General features: G+C 41.6%; 1 protein-coding gene across 1 annotated transcript in view; it reads right to left on the bottom strand.

Moving 5' to 3' along the window:
- Positions 1-14,401, bottom strand: part of FMO4 (flavin containing dimethylaniline monoxygenase 4) — a 28,175-nt gene extending 13,774 nt beyond the window's left edge. The window contains exons 1-5 of the mRNA XM_004027894.5: positions 14,142-14,401; positions 12,225-12,366; positions 8,613-8,752; positions 5,370-5,558; positions 4,260-4,422 (exon numbers count right to left, since the gene is read on the bottom strand). Coding sequence (XP_004027943.4) covers positions 4,260-4,422; positions 5,370-5,558; positions 8,613-8,744 — 484 coding nt within the window. The 5' untranslated portion in view covers positions 8,745-8,752; positions 12,225-12,366; positions 14,142-14,401. The remainder of the gene's footprint in view (positions 1-4,259; positions 4,423-5,369; positions 5,559-8,612; positions 8,753-12,224; positions 12,367-14,141) is intronic.
- Between the last annotated feature and the right edge of the window lie 5,790 nt (positions 14,402-20,191).

Here is a 20,191-nt window from a genome sequence, read left to right on the forward strand (position 1 = left end):
GCCTCAGCCTCCTGAGTAGCTAGGATTACAGGTGCATGCCACCATGCCCGGAAAATTTTTGTATTTTTAGTAGAGACAGTGTTTCGCATGTTGTCCAGGCTGGTCTCAAACTCCTGGCCTCAAGTGATCTGCCTGCATCAGCCTCCCAAAGTGCTGGGATTATAGGTGTGAGCCACCGCGCCTGACCCATACCCTCAAAGAATTTGTCCTCTAGGCCGGGTGCGGTGGCTCACACCTGTAATTCCAGCACTTTAGGAGGCCAAGGTGGGTGGATTGCCTGAGGTCAGGAGTTCGAGACCAGCCTGGCCAACGTGGCGAAACCTCATCTCTATTAAAAGTACAAAAAAATTATCTGGGTGTGGTGGTGGACACCCGTAATCCCAGCTACTCAGGAGGCTGAGGCAGGAGAATTGCTTGAACCTGGGAGGTGGAGGTTGCAGCGAGCTGAGATCATGCCATCGAACTCCAGCCTGGGGAACAAGAGCAAAACTCTCTCTCAAAATAAATAAATAAATAAATAAATATATATATATTTTGTCCTCTAATGGGGATGTAAGTAAGTAAACAGAAAATAGCTAACAATTATTTAGCCCTTGCTGTGCTAGTCCCAGGCTTCTAAGAACTTTATACATATTAACAAATTTACTTATTTATTTACTGAGAAAGAATTTAGCTCTGTTACCCAGGCTGGAGTGCAGTGGCACCATCAGAGCTCACTGTAACTGCCTCCCAGGCTCAAGTGATCCTCCCGCCTCAGCCCCCCGAGTAGCTGGGACTACATGTACATGCCACCATGCCTGGCTAATTTTTTGTATTTTTAGTAGAGACAGGGTTTCACCATATTGCCCAGGCTGGTCTTGAACTCTTGAGTTTAAAAGATCTGCCTGCCTCGGCCTCCCAAAGTGCTGGGATTATAGGCATGAGCCACCACACCTGGTCTGTATTAACAAATGTAAACCTCACAGCAGCCCCATAGAGTGGACCATAGTATTATTCAATTTTGTCAAAGCTGAGATTGAGACAAAAAAATCCCTGGGCAAATAGCTTAACCTCCCTGTTTGTTTTTGTTTTGCACTGCTGAGATTGCAGTGCAAAAAAACAAAAACCAACCAACCAAACAAACAAAACAGGGAGGTTAAGCAACTTGCCCAGGACCATACAGTAAATAGCAGAGCCCGTATGGGAACTCAAGATGTCTGACTCTGGAGCTCAGCTGTCAGGCATGATACTATGCTCCCTCCCAGAAGAGAAGGCATTAAGATGGGTCCAATGGGACGTCCAGCCTGGACTGAGCCAGTGAAGGCATTTGAAGGGGATTTTCTTAAATTAAGATTTTCTTAAAGGATGATTAGAAATTGGAAAAGGGGAGCATGAAGAAGTTTCCAAGAAGTGGGAACAGAATATGCATCAAATGCATTAGAGAGTGGGACTTTCAGCCACTTATGAGGTTTTCCTGGAGGGAATTTACTGGAGGGCTCAACTTTGCTCATGGATTTTATATCTTTCATATTGCCTCACACAATGACTTGCAAATGACAGATTCTCCGTAATTACATATTGAAGAAAAAAAAAATAGAGAATGTGTAGATAGTTCTGAGTCAATGATTTTGTCAATGCAGTGCCAAAAAGTAAAAAAGAAATATATTTGATAAATTAAAACTACTAATTCAGGAAAACAGCAGAAGTCAATTTATATTGGAAAGAAAAGAAACTTTATCTGAGGAATGCAAGTCCCCTTTAAGTTATCACGCCCAGAAAGGCATTGAAATCTGACAGCAATCACATGTCACTCCCCATGATGAGTTAAATAATCGCCTCTTGAAGACACTTGCTATTTGGGCTCTAGACTTACTGACATTAAGTAGCCATAAATTACCCTGACAATGCTATATGCTGGATGTCATAACTCATAGCCTATAGTTCAAAAATGTACAGCCAATGACTAATCAATGCTATTTCTGTAAATTAATGAGAATTCCTGTCAAACAACTTTGTATCTGTGCACTCCTTGTTCCCTGTTCCCTTCAGAAACCTGCTTGTAACAAAGGCTGAACAGAGCACTTCCCAAAATAACTTGGAAATGTTTCCCAAGCAGCTATCCTCAAGGAAACTCTTTAAAATTGTATTTTGACTCAAGTAAATTCTTTGAAATCACATTTTGTGCCTCAGTTTCTTCCATTAGGTTGACAATATAGATTTTTAAAAAGGGTATGCATGGGTTGCAATGTCGACTTTCAGACAGTTGTGGCGACATGTTATAGACAAAGCTTGTGATTTCTATGGATTTTTTTCAATAGTGTAGAAATAATCCTGGTATTTTCTATGAAGAGAAGAGTTCATGTTCCCAAGTAAAACATTCATTTCAACAGGGGTCCTACAGCTATTCATGAAAGATATTGTGGTGGTTAGTTAAAAGCAGAAACGGAATCTTAAAAAGTTATAGTTCTGTAATCTCAGTATTTGGAAGGCCAAAGCAGGTGGATCCCTTGAGCCCAGGAGTTTGAAACCAGCCTGGGCAACATGGCAAGACACCGTCTCTGCAAAAAATACAAAAATGAGCCAGGTGTGGTGACACACACCTGTAGTCCCAACTATTCTGGAGGCTGAGGCAGGAAGATTGTTTCAGCCCAGGAGGTTGAGGCTGCAGTGAGCCTAGATGGCACCACTGCACTCCAGCTCAGGCAACAGAGTGAGACCCTGTCTCAAAAAAAAACCAAACAAACAAACAAACAAAAAAACATTGTCTATGTGGAACTGAATTTAGTGTGGAATAAAGGGTAAACAATCCCAAACTTGAAGAGAATAAATTCCGAAAGTATCCATGTCAATAGTTTGGCACTTACAGCACATTTTCCTGTCATAAGAGGTGTTTTTATATTCCTTTAGTACTGTACAGTTGTGTGTTTAGCCCCCAGATCAGCAGCAAGCCTGAAGCCAACCATCATTTATAATATTGTTTCCTTGCAAAATTATGTATTGAATTTTCACTTCATTCCTTTTTCAATAGGATATTTTGTCAATTTGTGATTACATTTATAAGATGTATTTTCATTCATTTTGCCAACATTTGCATGTTTTATTCTTCAAGGTTTTCCCTCCTTAAAAGTTCTTTTAATTCCTTGAAGATACTTCAAAAACTCACCTATTCAATTGCCTTTAGGGCCACTAATATGTTAACAAAAGAGTAGCTTTATTATATTTTAGTAATCCTCAATTGATTAATTTTATTTCCCTCAACCGAATTTGAATAGCTTTTGGCTTTTCAAATAATCAGTTTTGACCTCAAAATGATGGCAATTTGACAGTCATGAGTATATTAAAAAGAATATGTTGTCACAGTGAAAAGCATTTCCAAATGGAAGTTTCTAAAACTCCTTTTTATGGATAGCCCTGGTTTAAGAATTGTATGATTATTTATTTATTTGTTCATTTATTTTTGAGACAGAGTCTCACTCTGTGGCCCAGGCTGAAGTTCAGTGACGTGATCTTTGCTCACTGCAACCGCCACTCCCCCAGGTTCAAGCAATTCTTGTGCCTCAGCCTCCTGAATAGCTGGGATTACAGGCATGAGCCATCATGCCCCGATAATTTTTGTATTTTTAGTAAAGACAGGGTTTCAGCATGATGCCCAGGCTGGTCTCCTACTCCTGGCCTCAAGTGATCTCCTGCCTCAGCCTCCCAAAGTACTGGGATTACAGGTATGAACCGCTATGCCCAGCCAAAGAATTGTATGATTATTATGTTGACTGTTTTGAAGGGTGACTATATTGCTTTGTTTTCCCTTTTAAAGTTTTATTTGTCCAAGAACCTCCAACTCTAGAGAAGGTTGAATATATTGCTTTACATGTTTAATTTCTGGTTTGTTTCTTTAAAAAAAAATCATATACTCTCACTGCCTGTAAGTTCTATTACAGGCCAGTCCTGATTCAAATTACCTGTAATTTAATCCCTAAAATCAAAGCCTGTTCTTTTTCATGACAGATCTGATTGTTTTGAGCCTTATGTGATCACTGAATTTGAATTAGACACACATTAGAAAGCTTAAGCAATAATAATAACATTTATATTAATAAATAAATAAGACCTGACACCTACATAGTGTGTTATACACCTTTTAAAGTAATTTTGCACATATTATTTTTGAGAGTGAATATAAAGCTATCTATAATCATGGGGCGGTATTTCCAACTGCAAATCAATAAGTTTACTTCTAGAAGAACCCAGAAGCATAGGCATGGCCTCAGGTAGAAATGACTCACCAGGAAAGGCTTCCAAAGGTAAATGGGGATTCAGGAAATGTCCAGTGCAAACCATAACAGCATCAAAGACAGCTCTATTTTGCTTGCCCTCTGTCTCTGTGACAACATCCCACTGACCAGTTTCGGAGAAGTCTGGACGCTTCGTTATGCTGCACACAGTGGTCTAAAAGTGAAAGACAAACACTCACTTCTCACTAACACCCTTGGAGGACCTCATGCAATGACTGGTGTGGTAACCATGTCTGTTACTTTTAGTAGGCCAACTCCCATGACAGGAGGTCTATTAATATTGATTTATCATCTTCTAGAGAAGTTAAGTAACTTATGCAAACTCACAAAGGTGGCAATATAGACTTTAACTCAAGACATTTGAATCTTTCAGTGGAAGGAAGAAACAATCACGTTTTATTCCTGGTGAGAAAGAGATGAGTTACAATGCCCAATGTTTTGGGAAATTTAGGAAAATTAGTTTTGCCTTATTGTAATTTCTGTGGTTCAGACATCTAGATTTTTTTTCCCCAATGGGCTTCATGGACAAAATTCTTTTTTTCTCTCAAAAAAAAAGTCAAAATTTCATCCTGAATGAGAGTTTGGCATTTAGAGGAGGAATCAGCGAATTCAGTATTTTATTTTATTTTTGAGATGGAGTCTCACTCTGTGGCCCAGGCTAGAGTGCAGTGGCATGATCTTGGCTCACTGCAACCTCTGCCTCCCAGGTTCAAGCAATTCTCATGCTTCAGCCTCCTGAGAAGCTGGAATCACAGGTGTGCACCACCACACCCAGCTAATTTTTGTATTTTTAGTAGAGGTGGAATTTCACCATGTTGGCCAGACTGGTCTCAAACTCCTGACCTCAAGTGATCTGCCCGCCTCGGCCTCCCAAAGTATTGCGATTACAGGTGTGAGCCACTGCACCCGTCCCCAATTCAGTATTTTAATGATTGATTTGAGTAAAACTTGAGCAGCAGCAGAAGTGAGGAGTCCTTATTATCTTCCTATTTATTTGGAGATAAAATCAATAAAAAGTTTACTTTAAACATCCAATTTTCATTAGATTGCTGAATAGGCCAGCCCCCATCTATTCATCTTCCATAACCCAAAGTATCTTACCTTAAACTGAATGTATTTCAGGAGGTCAAAGTGCTCAGCAAATTCTTGGAGATAGTCCCAAAATTTTTCATGGTTCATGAAATTAGGATAATCTTCGTGGAAAGGGAAGTCACTGTAACATGACATTTCCTTACAGACATTTGTCACTAATGACTTATAGACCCTGGTCATCCCATCTTTGGAAGATTCCTGTGGTGAAGGCATAGTTAGCTTATTGGGATAATGGAGATAGAAGGAAGAGAACAGAGATCATGGTGGCTCATGCTAGCCTCACTGAGGGGGGGTTATGGCAATTAATGTTCCATTTGTAATTTTATTTACTTTTATTGATTGATTGATTGATTGAGATGGAGTCTCACTCTATCACCCAGGCTAGAGTGCAGTGGTGCGATTTTGACTCACTGCAAACTCTGCCTCCCGGGTTCAAGCGATTCTCATGCCTCAGCCTCCCAAATAGTTTGGATTACATGTGTGTGCCACCATGCCTGGCTAATTTTTTTATTTTTAGTAGAGATGGGATTTCACCATGTTGGCCAGGCTGGTGTCTAACTCCTGGTGTCAAGTGATCCACCCGCCTTGGCCTCTTAAAGTGCCTGGATTACAGGCATGAGCCACTGCACCCAGCCACTATTTGTAATTTTAAAGAGTTCCAGGAAACCCAGCATTAGGTCTCTAAGCTATAATTATCAGAAATCATTGTGGTGGGATCGTATAATTAAAATCAATATATTTTTCAAACCACAAAGAAGCTAACCAAATTAAATAGGGCTCTCCAAGACTAACGTTGTCCTTAAACAATTCCATGAATGCAGGGCTTATTATCTGTCTTGTTTATCTTTTCCTTCTTTCATTGGCATGGCTACTCCCTCCACTCATGCCCTGGACATGTTCCTTTTTGCCTTTCCTCAGGGAATACCTTACTAATTTTTCTCATTATTGTCTCCGTATATTCCCAATCTACTTTCCTTTATTGGCTCCTTCTCATCAGCACAAAATACTCTAATTTTAAAAACAAAACAAAACATCCTCTCAACCTATGTCCCCTTCAGCCCTGTCTCTCTCCATCCTATCTCAATCTTCATAGAAGAACATCATTTACTGTAGCCTCTGTTTTCTCATGAAGTCCTCAACTTGTCTTGATTCAATCTCCATCACTCAAAAACAAAACAACAAAACAAATAGGTCTATATTAAAGGCACCAATGAACTTCTTGTGCCTGAAGCTAATCTCTGTTTCTCCCTTAAGCCTCTTTCTTAGCTGTCACTTTCTCTAAGAAGTCATCCATGACCCAACAGCGCTGCATAAGGTAGCTGATGGGGCCCTGCTGCATCCTGTACTTCTACCACGAACTTGATGACACTGTGTTGTAATTCCCTATTTACTGTTTCTGTTTCCCACCAGACTACAAGGAGGGCAGAGTCCCTGTCTACCTTGTTTATCATTGTGTCCTGGCAGAAGGACATGATAAGTACTTGTTGAATGAGTGAAAATTAATATTATAACATTTTTGAAAAAAAAATAGTACAGCTGGCCCTCTGCATCTGTAGGTTCTAGATCCATGGATTCAATCAACCAAGGATGGAAAATATTTGGGAAAAATAAAGGATGCTTCCATATGTATTGAACGTGTACATATTTCTTTCCTCATGATTATTCCCTAAACATTACAGTGTAACAGCTATTTATATAGCATTTATATTGTATTAGGCATTATAAGTAATCTAGAGAACATTTAAAATATTCAGGAGGATGTGTGTAGGCTACATGAAAATATGCCATTTTCTATTAGGAACTTGAGCATTTGTGAATTTTGGTATCCACAGCAAAACCAAAGGGATACCTAAACCCCCACGGACACCAAGAGACAACTGTATATATATGACTGAGAGAAATTACATTGAAATGTTAATAGTACTAATTTGTGAGTATTGTTACTTACTTAATTTATATTTTTCTTTTTTTCCCTATTTGTTTACCTCAAGATTGTTTTCTAAAATTAATGTGTATTACTTTAGAATAGAAGAAGTAAACCAAACCAACTGTGGGGTCAAACAGCAGAAGCTACATAAACCAGACCCAATATTTTCCTTCCACATTAACATTTGGTGGCTTGATGAGGTTAACAATATACCAATTTTTTTTTTCTCCTAGTATACTATAATCCTAGGGTTATGGTTACTCCTGCTTATATGTAGTTGCTTATTCTGTTTTATTCATCATCCATTAGAGATCTATTAATAGCAAACAACATGTCTTCTATGAAGGCTTCTCTCTCATGCCTGTTGAATGAATGCCACTCTTCTTTTCCCCTATAGCATTTAGTACTTTGGCCTGCTTAGCTTCCATCTTATTTTTTTTTTTGTTTTTCATTTTATTTTTTGTAGAGATAGGGTCTCGCTATGCCGCCCATGCTGGTCTTGGCCTCAAGTGATCCTGGCCTCAAGTGATCCTCCCACCTCAGCCTCCCAAAGTGCTGGGATTACAGGCATAAACCTTCTGATACCTCCTTATACTTCACCACTGGGGCAGATCCCTCAGTCCCTACTGGATACCGTGCTACTTCCAGTAACCAGCACCAATCCTGACCAGAGGCAGGTGGTATTTAACCACTTCCATCACCACTGTCTGATGCTCAAGTCACCTAACAGGTGGCCTGGACCTGAGTGTAGCCTCCGAGGCTAAATATTCCACTTCAAAGAAGGATTGGTTAGTGCCTGAGTTCTTTCTATTCTGAAAATGTGACAGGGAACCCTCCCCCTCCCACAAGGCCTTCCAAGATCTGGGGCCCTGCCTCACTCTTGCCAGTTCTGTTCCTAAAGACCTGAACAATGTCTGGGGGTTGTGGTTCCACTCCCTGTTGCCAACTTTCATTCTCCCTAGAGTGTAATCTGTTTTATGTTCACCAATGCTATTCAGTTTGCCTGATGTTACACTCTGCTGCTTTGTCTTAGAATGTCCACGGTCCAGAAATCATCATAAATGTCCAATACTATGCTTATTTATCAGAGTTAACTCTTCTTTCCTCTCTCTTCCAACTGTCCCTGACCTGAGTCTGCACAATCTCAAGATTCCTCACCAATCAGACTGCATCCTGCCTAATGTGTAACACTGCATTATGCACATGTTTGTGCTGTTGCAGTAAGCCACTCCCTTACTTGATCACCAAGGCAGGCTAAAGCCACCATGTCTGAGCAGAGACAAAGCAAATGGCCAGATCATGACTGATAGAGATGAACCACGTACAGTAAACTTCCATAATCCCCCAATGTCATCACTTCTCTCAAAGCAGGTGGGCTCCAGGTCCTCATCCACACAGCATTTGATGGAGGAGAGGCCACTCACACCAGCTCCAATCACTGCAACTTTCTTGGCCATGGTATGCTCTGTTAGAGGAAAGTCAAGCAGAACTTCTTTAATAAGTTTGGAAGGGAGCCCTTGTCACAAGACTCAACTTTTATAGTGCTATATATGCCTTTTTTTCATCTTTGAGTGGGGGCAGAATCACATGCTGCTTAAAAATCCAGGCTCTGAAATCAGATTGTTTTGGTTTAAGTCTTGGCTTCACTACTTATTAACTGTGTGATCTTGGGCTAACTATCCTGTCTAGGACTCAGTTTTCTCACCTGTAAAATGTGAATGGTAATAATAGTGATACCAACAGGAGGCAAGGAAATACTGAGTAGAAGAGAGCAGTTCCCTGGCAAAGGCCCCACCCTCAAGCCTGGAAACCTACAGCCCTAAATGAGAACAGGCATTCCTGTTTTTGCACCCCAATGTTGCCTTTTCCAAGACCACTCTGGCCCACCATGCCCTATCCCATGCCCATATAAACCCCAAGCTCCACTGGCAGAGCAGAGCAATGTGGCAGAGAAGGAGAGAAGAGAAGGAGTGTTTGAATTTCAAGAGGAGTTCAGCTGGGGATAGTTGGAAAGATCGGCCCAGGATGGCCAAACTCCAGGGGAAGATCATCTTCCCACTCCATCCCCTTTCCAGCTCCCCAGCAAGCCCACCGAGATCCACCTCCACCACTCAATAAAATACCCGCATTCACCATCCTTCAAGTCCATGTGACCTGATTCTTCCTGGACTTTGGACAAGGACCTGGGTACCAAAAAGGCAGGGTGTAAAAGACTGTCACCTGAATCTCCACTGAACTAGTAATACTTAGCTGTCTGTAAATAACAACTGCTAAAAGAGCATTCATTTTATGACACCTCTAGATCCTACTGTGGGACCAGAGCCCAAAAGCACTAGCCCTGGCTCCTGCACCTGCCTGTCTGCATGCTCCCCTTCCCATAAGGGGTTTGAACATGCAAACAAGCCACACCCCTGTAGCAAGTTCTGTGAGGGCTCAGGGAACTCTTCTGTTTTAATAGTAATAATAATAACTTTAAAGGGTTGTTATGAAGATTAAATGACTGATAAATGTTGGAATGGTTTTAGAAGTGTGCCTGCTACATAGTAAGTGCTCAACTAAATTTAGCTATTACAGGTTGAGCAGCCCAAACCCCCAAACCCAAAATTTGAAATACTCCAAAATCTAAAACTTTTTGAATACTGACATGAAATTCAAAAGAAATGCTTACTAGAGTATTTCAGATTTTAGATTTGGGATGTTCAACCAGTAAGTATAATGAAAATATTCCAAAATCTGAAAAGACTTGAAATGTGAAACATTTATTTTTTATTTATTTTAATTTTTTTTAAATAGAAATGGGGTCTCACCATATTGCCCAGGCTGTTCTTGAACTCCTGGGCTCAGGTGATCCTCCTGCCTTGGCCTCCCAAAGTGCTAGTATTACAGGAGTGAGCCACCATGTTCATCCTAGTGAAACATTTCTCATCCCAACTATTATTATTATTATTATTATTATTATTTTGAGACAGTCTTGCTCTGTCACCCAGGCTGGAGTGCAGTGGCACAATCTCAGCTCACTGCAACCTCCACTTCCTAGGTTCAAGTGATTCTTATGCCTCAGCCTCCCAAGTAGCTGGGATTACAGGTGCCTGTCACCACGCCCAGCTAATTTTTGTATTTTTTAGTAGACATGGGGTTTCACCATGTTGGCCAGGCTGGTCTCGAACTCCTGACCTCAAGTGATCTGCTGGCCTCAACCTCCCAAAGTGCTGGGATTACAGACGTAAGCCACCGTGCCCGGCCTGGTCCCAAGTATTTTGGATAAGGAGTACTCAATCTGTAGTATTACTATTAGAGAGTGTAGACAGTACCTTGACCCCGTTGGGATGCTAGAATTTCTCAGTATTAAAGGGGCTCTTTGCTATCACTTTGCCTCTGAATCCTAGGAATTTCAGTCAGTAGAAATGTTGGTTTTGATTCAAAGCACTTAGAGTCCTAGAGAATAGCTGGTCACGGTCATGCCTTGCCATAAAACAAGGATATTACATGGGTTGAGGGGAGGTTCTTAGCTTGCAGAGGCAAGACTGACCATAATAGAAAATAAAGTCCCCAAGGAACGTCATAAGGGATATTCTGGAGCCCAAGACGATGTCAGCTAGAAATGGGGATGCTCATGCTTGTCAGCGGGAACTGGAGGAAGTATACACATACACACACATGGGGATATAGGACCAGTTTTTATGAGTTTTTCTGGATTTTATCATTTCTGCACATTTCACTTTGCTTTTGCCTCAATCAAATGGGCTGAGTTAATTCTAGTAAATCAAGTTTATGTCACACTGAGGCCCTTAATAAGTCATGTAGACTTAGTTGCAAGTGCTGCTTTTCCCTGCAACCCACTTGGCCAATTCAGAAGACACATAAACGATAGTTGAGACCTCAAAGTATTCCATTGTTTTATGAAATATATATAACTCATTTCACTTTGCCTTTGAAGATACAGCATTTTTTGAGGAAAGATCTAGCTGTATAACCCCTGTGTGATTTTTGTAGTCTCATGTCACTCATCACAGTGGTATTTGCCTTGGGGAAACGAGAGCATATATTTTTTGAGCTATTAGGGCCAGTAAATGGGAAATTAGCATAATCATTTGAAACAACTTAAGGCTACACTGCTATTAAGAGGCAGAGTTTGCACTGAGTATGGATTTCAGGATCTGAAACCAAGATGTGAACATGCTGTTGGTATGAGAGCCTGAGGTATCCTGTGGTTCCCGTCACTAAGCCTCTTCCTTCATCTTTGCTCAGGTTTGCCGCTGCACCTTTGGGATGGGCTTGGAGTTTTTCTCTATGGCTCTGTAGCTTGTCTCTTAATCAGATCAGAAGCACCAGGCACAAAATCTAAGAAAATTTACTGACTGGAGGGAGTAAAGAAAGACTCCTGAGTCCTCCAGGAACCCTTAGACTTACCTGACCCTAAGGCAGATTCATGAACTTGCAATGAGGATCAGAAGGATTTCCTAGGGCTGCCAATTTCTGAATGTATTTGCTGCCTTGCCTTTGTAAGGCTGAGATTGCCATACCTGGCTTCATTATGTATTACAAAATGCATCATTTTTCCTCTTAGACTCTTTATTTGGGAGTCCCTATTTAGTTGAGAGAGCTATATGGAATGCAATGAAAATGGATTTTGGAGGCAGCAGAGTTGGGTTTGAACTTTCTCTGCTATCAACTAGCCATATGACCCTGAGCAACCGACTGAAGCAACCTTAGATATATTATTTGTAAAATAATAAAAATATCTATGTTGAAGGATTGTTTGCATTTTAAAAAACTTGATATTACTTACACAAAAAAGTGCCTTGCACAAAATATTTACTCAGTGTTCATTCTCTACCTCCCTACTTGTCTCCTGTCTTCCTTCTCTTCTCCTTGGAAAAGACAGTTCATACAGATAAAATGTATCAACAAGTTTGGAAAGGAGTAGGCAGACATACCTGTGTTTTCCTTTGAGTTGAGGAGTAGGAGGTTTAGACAGCTTCTAATCAGAAACAAATGGCCTCCACCGATAAGAATACTTGAATTTCCAGGCCACTAGGTAGAGGCCCGGGGCTGGCAGATCTTTGCTGTGCTCTATCTCTGCAATAATAATGTAAAAAGAAATGACTGCTAACTGAATTGCCAAAGTGAAAAATATACTGACGTGAATAGACTGGAAGCAAATTAATTCATTCAACAAATATGCCCTGGGTACCTCTAAGTGCAGGTCCTAAGCTAAGTATGGGGCCCTGAAGATAATGAAGACCCTGCAACTAAGAAATAGTAGTAAAGTCTTAGAATTTAAAAAAGACCGTGACTGCTCTTAAGATGTTGTAAAGGGAGAGGCTGATGCTACCTTGTGCTAAGTCCTATGGTAGCAGCATGCTCTGGGCATGAATGCTTGCACTCTCCTGGCCTGTTTATTATCCCTGTCTAGAGACCTAGTTAGTGACACAGAGTGGGCTGTGGGTTAAAAAGGTGCTGGGCAAAAGCACTTTAAGGACTGACTTAGAGACTCTACAGGCAGTAGGAACAAATTGGGAATTAGCACCTTTTAAAATTAATCCGTATTTACAGACTATAAATTTCTGAATGGGAGCAACCTTTTTAAATTTTGCCTTGAGTCAGTAGAGGAAGGTAGTGAGTGAACTGGAAATTGAGAGATCTGAGTTCTAGTTCTGCTTCTGCCTCTAAGCAGCTTGTAACCCTGAACACAATTCTCAATTTCTCTGAGCCAGTGCTTCCACATTTGTAAAACAGAGGGTTCAAGTGGCTTTCTCTTTGTTTCCTTCAAGGTTGAAAGGACTGTTCTTATGTCTGAAAACCAAGTAATTGGTGCTGAAAAAAAAAAAAAAGATGAATTCAAAGGTAGGCGAGAATACTGCAGGCTTGAAGGATTGGGAGAACATGTGTGTGCAAACTCTGCAAACTTATAAAGTGGACTTCATAAGGTACTTGGTTGCTCAAAGATTGCTTATATTTATTTATTTATTTACTTGAGATGGAGTCTCACTCTGTCTTCCAGGCTGGAATGCAGTGGCACAATTTCGGCTCACTGCAACCTCCACCTCCTGGGTTCAAGTGATTCTCCTGCCTCAGCCTCCTGAGTAGCTGAGACTACAGGCATGCGGCACCACGCCTGGCTAATTTTTGTATTTTTAGTAGAGACGGGGTTTCACCATGTTGGTCAGGCTGGTCTCAAACTCCTGATCTCAAGTGGTCTGCCCTCCTTGGCTTTCCAAAGTGCTTGGATTACAGGCGTGAGCCACCATGCCAGCCATAGGTTGTTTATATTGAGTCCCTTGGCAGAAAGGAGCCCTGACCTATTGAACTAGACCTTTGTACAACGGGAAAACCCCACCCTATACCTGACTGACCAGCAAATGTAGGAATCCTTTATGAGACATGGAGAGACTTGGGTGATTTGCAAATCATGTAATCAATTATGATTTCTTTGAATTTGAAATTTGATCATTTTATGTTTCTTATCATCCTACCATGCTCTTGCTTTGTTACAGTATTTTTTTTCCACACCATTTATGGGGTATTTTGTTTCCCAATGGCTGGCATTTCCATCTCATTCATAAGATGAAATCAGAGGTCACTGGAGTCACTGAAAGTCTCATGATTCTGTTTATCTCACTGGCACTTTCCTTTTGGATGGTTCTGTCCACAACATAACTTGGTTTCCTTACAACTTCCCTTTGCTTCCTGACTCTCTACTTAATTCTCTTGCTTTAGCCCTAGTCAAGAGACCCCAAAAGAAGATAATCACATTCATTCTTAAGGAACACACTCCAAGAAAAACATTCATCTTTTGTGAAAGCAGTTTTTGGATCATTTCCCCATTAAAAAAAAAAATCCAGGACACTTACCTTGGTTAGCATAGAGCAGATTCTTTGACTTAAATTATTTCTCAAAGTCAAGGAAAGTGTTTGTCTTTTTTTTAAAAAAAGCTCAAAACCCAAATTCTTTTTTCTGAAAGAAAAATAAATGGAAAGATGACTTTTGTAAAAGTGCCCTCAGTTTAAAACAAAAGTCATTCGTCTTTTCTGTTATGCTAGTGACAGCAGAAAGTATACGGACTAAGGAAAAAAAGTTGTGTAAGAGGCAAGCGTGATACATCCGTGATCTTAAGGGAGGGCCGAATGGTGAGTTAGAATACAGCTGTTGGATTGGCAGAACATAAACGCTTCCTGCCCCTTTACCCCACCCTCCTCAACGTCATAGTTCTGGCAAGGCCCTAAAGTTTATGGGAAGCACATGATAGCGTCGCTTTTGCCATTATAGTCTGTAGAGGGCACCAAATCACCCCAAATTACAGCTTTCTCAGCGAAACAGGAGTTCTACTTTTGGAAACAAACTTCTACACCCTGACTCTTGCTTGGATTACCATAGGAGCTGTCCAAAGGAGAAAGTTATTTAGATGACCATTACCTCATCAAGTTCTTTCATGCTTGGAGTTCTCCAACCCCAGAAATGTGATTTTAAAGTTCAGGACTTACAAGGAATTTAAGCTGTTTTGTCCTTCAGATTGGATCAGCAGAGGGAGCTGGTGAAATGTGTTTGAGAAAGCATAAAGCTATTTTTGGATATTAACCTAGGGCACAAGAAAGGTAATAATTATAGAAGCTGTGGCAGAAATAGAAAACTTACTGTTTTTCCTTCCACTGTGTGCTTGTAAGATAATATAACAGACCATCTTTAGGACTTGTGTTTAGGGACATTTTCCAACATGGTTCACTGAACAATTTCTAAACCACATTTGCTTGTGACTACACATGCAAATGCCTACAGGAGTGAGGAGGGTAACATACACGAGGAAAGTGGGCCAGATATGATCTGACTGGAAAGTACTTTCTCTGTCTATTCAGTTCAGCTAAATGTTGCTATTTGAGAAAATGAGCCCAATATGGCAAGGCCTTAGGTTCTTTTCAGTAAAAGCTGCAAATACAGATTTTAATATAAAATCTTCTGTTGGCAGCAAATATTTTCTTTTGAAAAATATCATGGAATATTATGCAGCCATAAAAAGAAATAAGATCATGTCCTTTGCAGGGACATGGATGAAGCTGGAAGACATCATCCTCAGCAAACTAACACAGGAACAGAAAACCAAACACTGCATGTTCTCACTCATAAGTGGGAGTTGAACAATGAGAACACATGGACACAGAGAGGGGAATGTTGTAGGGCCTGTTGTAGGGTGGGGGGTGAGGAGAGGGAACTTAGAGGAGAACAGGTCAATAGGTGCAGCAAATCACCATGGCACACATGTACCCATGCAACAAACCTGCACGTTCTGCACATGCATCCCGTTTTTTTTTAGAAGAAATAAAGAAAAAAATTTAAAAAAAGAAAAAAAAAATATTGTGTCCAGAGTTAGTTCCTTCTGATGGGTTCATGGTCTCCCTGACTTCAAGAATGGAGCTGCGGACCTTTGTGGTGAGTGTTACAGTTCTTAAAGATGGCACAGACCCAAAGAGTGAGCAGCAGCAAGATTTATTGTGAAGAGCGAAAGAACAAAGCTTCCACAGAGTGGAAGGGGACCCGAGCCAGTTGCCGCTGCTGGCTGGGGTGGCCAGCTTTTATTCTCTTATTTGTCCCCTCCCATGTCCTGTTTCTGTCTTATCAGAATGCCCTTTTCTCAATTCTCCCTGCGATTGGTTACTTTTAGAATTCTGCTGATTGATCCATTTTACAGAGCGCTGATTGGTCCATTTTACAGAGCACTGATTGGTCCATTTTACAGAGAACTGACTGGTGCATTTTACAAACTTCTTGCTAGCTACAGAGCACTGATTGGTGCATTTTACAATCCTCTTGTAAGACAGAAAAGTTCTCCAAGTCTCTACTTGACCCAGGAAGTCCATCTGGCTTCACCTCTCAATACCGCCTTTAAACAGGACACCCCAACTGCTTTTGAGAATTGGGCAATGACTGCTCTAGCTACTTCCTGCTGGATAGGGGAGAAGAAGGGACCCTGAATTGTAGTATCCTCCAGAGGGAAACTCTCTAGATATCAGAGGGCCAGTGGGTCAATCCAGGGGGTCCTCGGTAGAAGTTGTTAGTTGAGCTCATTTGGGGTTTAATTTGCAAAACCATCTGTAGCTTGATGGCCTCGATCCTGGAGGAAACAAATTGACAAAGAGGTTAAAAATATAGGGCCCGAAGGCAAGTAATAGCAAGATGGTTGTCATGAGACCTAGAAAGGGGAGAAGCCATGTTGCCCAACTCCAGAGAATGGTATAAGAATTTGAAAGGCATTGTCTGATTTCAGAAGACTTTTCTTGTAAATGCCGGGTGGCGTCTCATATTAACCCTGACTGGTTAGTGTAAAAGCAACACTCGTCCCCTAAGAAGGTGCAAAGTCCTCCTTTCTCAGCAGTGAGGAGGTTAGGCCTCAGTGTTTTTAGAGAGTCACTGCTGCCAAAGAGTCTATTTGGGATTGTAGAGTAAGGATAGATTTTGTTATTTCTTGCAAACTGTCTGAGAAATGCTTTGAGAGTGTGTGGTAGTAGGATAATGAAGTGGATAAACCTGCTATTCCGATTCCTGTAGCAGTGGCCATTCCTAACCCTATAAGTAGGGGTGTTAGTTGTATGGCCTTGTGCTGATGGACTTGAGCTTTGAGGAGCACTGATAGGGTCTGGGCAATGTTTATACTGGGACTTAGGAAGACTAAGGTGCAGGTGCCTGTCCAGTTGGTGGGGAGGCAGATATAGGTTGACATTCCACGTAAGAAGAATATGTCTTGGCTGGGTAGACAGAACTGGTTGTGTACGTTAAAAAGGTGTGTTGGTGGGGAGGCAGATATAGGTTGACATTCCACGTAAGAAGAATATGTCTTGGCTGGGTAGACAGAACTGGTTGTGTACGTTAAAAAGGTGTGTGAGTTTGTTGTTTTCATTTTCCCATACTCCTAGAGTACTTGCCAAGGTGGCTCCAGTGACTGGCTGGAAAGGGGCGTTGGGAGCAAACTGAGTGGCTCCCTGTGTTCTATCTTCCCATTGGGGGAAAAAGCTGTTTTGTATCTACTAGGAACCATTCAATAGATTAATTGAAAGAGGGGATGAGGAGGCATTCACTAGTGGTGGGGGCGCTGCTGCAGGGGGTCCAGGGGTGAATGGTCATGCAGGGAGTATGTTTGCTATTAAAAAACCCAGACTCTTTGTTAAGCAGGGAGGAGGTGATGATTTTTGGAGGCTCCGAGAAGTGGACAAGCCATCTGAGTGGAGCTGTTTGGGTGACTCAGAAGTTACTATAATCAGTTGGGGCTTGAAGTTGTAGGATGTAATTACACTGATGGAATAATAGGTCCCCCAGGGGCAGGCCTGATAACGGGTTGTGTTGGATGCATAGAGGGACTTGGAAAGTTAAGATGGTATTCATGGTTACAGGGATTTGCCTTCTCAACCTTCCCTAAGGATTGTGGCCTCCAGGCTCAGTGGAGGTAATATGGTATCCCTAGTACCCTGGAAATTCCCTGTTACCGTGGCTTTAAAAGCCAGACCATTGTCACTTTGTAAGCTTTGGGGAAGCCCAAATCTAGGAATTATTTCATGCATTAGGACTTTAACCACTTTCTGAGCCTTCTCTGTCTTGCAGGGGAAGGCTTCTATCCAATTTGTAAAGGTTTCAACACAGACCAACAAGTATTGAAATCCCTTAGACTTAGGCATATGGGTGAAGTCTAACTGCCAGTCCTCTCTGGGATAGTGTCCTATTCTTTGTTCCCCCAGAGGGGCCTTATGATGGACCAAGGGATTATTCCTTTGGCACACCTCACAGGCTTTGACTACTTGTTGGATGGTCCAGAGGAGATTTGGACCCTGTAAATAGAGATTTAGCCATTTGATGAGTGTTCTCAATACCCATATGAAAAGTTTGGTGGAAGGTCTTAAGTATTTTCCACTGTCTGGCTTCAGGTATGAGTACCTTTCCCTCTTCCATAGTGAACCACCCTGAGGGAAGAAAACTATGCCCCCGTGAAAGTCCCCATTCTGTTTCAGTTGGGAAATACTGGGGCTTAATCTCTTGGAGAGGGTTGTTCCATACCAATGGTCCTTATACAGGTATTTCTAATGGTAGGTTCCACCTGGCAGCAATTTTGGCCTCAGCATCTGCCCGACAGTTTCCTTCTGCCTTTTCTCCTTCACCTTTTTGATGGCTTTGGCGGTGTAAGACTGCCATCTCCTTAGGTTTTTGCACCACATGCAATAACTTAATGATTTCCTTGTGGTATTTAATGGGGGTTCCCCCAGAGGTTAGGAACTCCCTTTCTTTCCACATTGCAGCATGGGCATGTAGGATTAGATAAGCATACTTGCTATTTGTATACACATTTATTCTTTTTCCCTTTCCCAGTTCTAAGGCTTGGATAAGTGCCACTAGTTCTGCTAGCAGTGCTGGTCCCTGAAGGAAGATGCTTACTTTCAAGTACTGTTACATCATTAACTATGGCATAACCTGCCCTTCGTATCCCATTCTCCACAAATGAACTTCCATTAGTATATAGGTTAAGGTCAGGATTAGCTAAGGGGACTTCTAAGAGATCCTCTCAGGTGATGTAAGTCTGGGCTACAATTTGTTGGTAGTCATGCTTGATTGGCTCTCCATCCTCTGGGAGAAAAATAGCAGGGTTGAGGGCCACACACATGTGTATTTGAAGCATTGGTCCCTCAAGGAGTAGTGCCTGGTATCTAAGCAGGCGTTTGTCTGATAGCCATGAATTTCCTTTGGCACCTAGTATGCCATTTACATCATGAGAAGTCCAGACAGTGAAATCCTTTCCTTGTATTATTTTGATAGCCTCTAATACTAAGATGGCCACTGCCACAACTACCCATAAACAGTGAGGCAAGCCTTTTGCTACTATATCAATTTCCTTACTTAGATATGCCACTGATGTGGGGTTGTCCCATGAGTCTGAGTAAGGACTCCAAGAGCTATTCCAGCTCTTTCTCTGACGCATAAAGAGAAGTTTTGTCCTGTGGAAGGCTTAAGGCTGGAGCTTGTGCTAGGGCCTGCTTTAAGGTTTTGAAGGCTGTTTCTGCCTCTGGTTCCCATTCTACTAGATGAATATTTGCCCTCTGGGTTTCCTTGATTAGAGTATAGACTGGTCTGGCCTTCTCACTGTATCTGAGCATCCATAGTCAGCAAAAGCCGGTGATTCCAAGGAACTCCCACAATGATTTTCATGTCTTAGGGCAAGGATAAGCCAGTATAGGCTGTATTCATTCCTTGCTGAGGGCCCTGGTTCTTCTGGCTAAGATTAGGCCTAGATATCTGAGTTGTTGTAGGCAGAGCTGGGCCTTGTACCTTGGATTAGCTAGAAAGTTCAAGAGATCCAGAGTAGCCTGCTGGCATGAGGCTTCTGAACTGGTAGCCAAAAGTAAATCATCCACATATTGAAGGACCAGAGTGCCTGGACTTGAGAAGTGGCCTAGATCTTGGGCCAGTGCCTGACCAAACAGATGAGGGCTATCTCTAAACCCTTGGGGCAAGACCATCCATGTAAGTTGGGATGTGTGGTCTGTGGGATCCTCAAAGGGTAAGAGAAACTGGGAGTCAGAGTGCAGAGGTATGTAGAAGAAGGTATCCTTAAGGTCCAGAACTGTGAACCATTCTGCTTCCTCTGGTATTTGAGAGAGAAGGGTATAGGGGTTGGATGTAGAGAAATTACTGCCTCATTGATAAGTCTAAGATCTTGCACTAGTCTCCACTGACTATTCGGTTTTTGTACTCCTAGAATTGGGATGTTGTGGGGACTGTTGCATTTTCTTACTAAGCCTTGAGCTTTTAAATGTCTAACAATATCCTGTAATCCTTTATGAGCTTCAGGCCTTATGGGATATTGCCTTTCATAAGGAAAAGTAGTGGGGTCCTTTAGCCTGATTTGGACTGGGCGGGCATTTTTTGCCCT

Source organism: Gorilla gorilla, chromosome 1 (assembly GCF_029281585.2).
Source record: "Gorilla gorilla gorilla isolate KB3781 chromosome 1, NHGRI_mGorGor1-v2.1_pri, whole genome shotgun sequence".
NCBI classification, from domain to species: domain Eukaryota; kingdom Metazoa; phylum Chordata; class Mammalia; order Primates; family Hominidae; genus Gorilla; species Gorilla gorilla.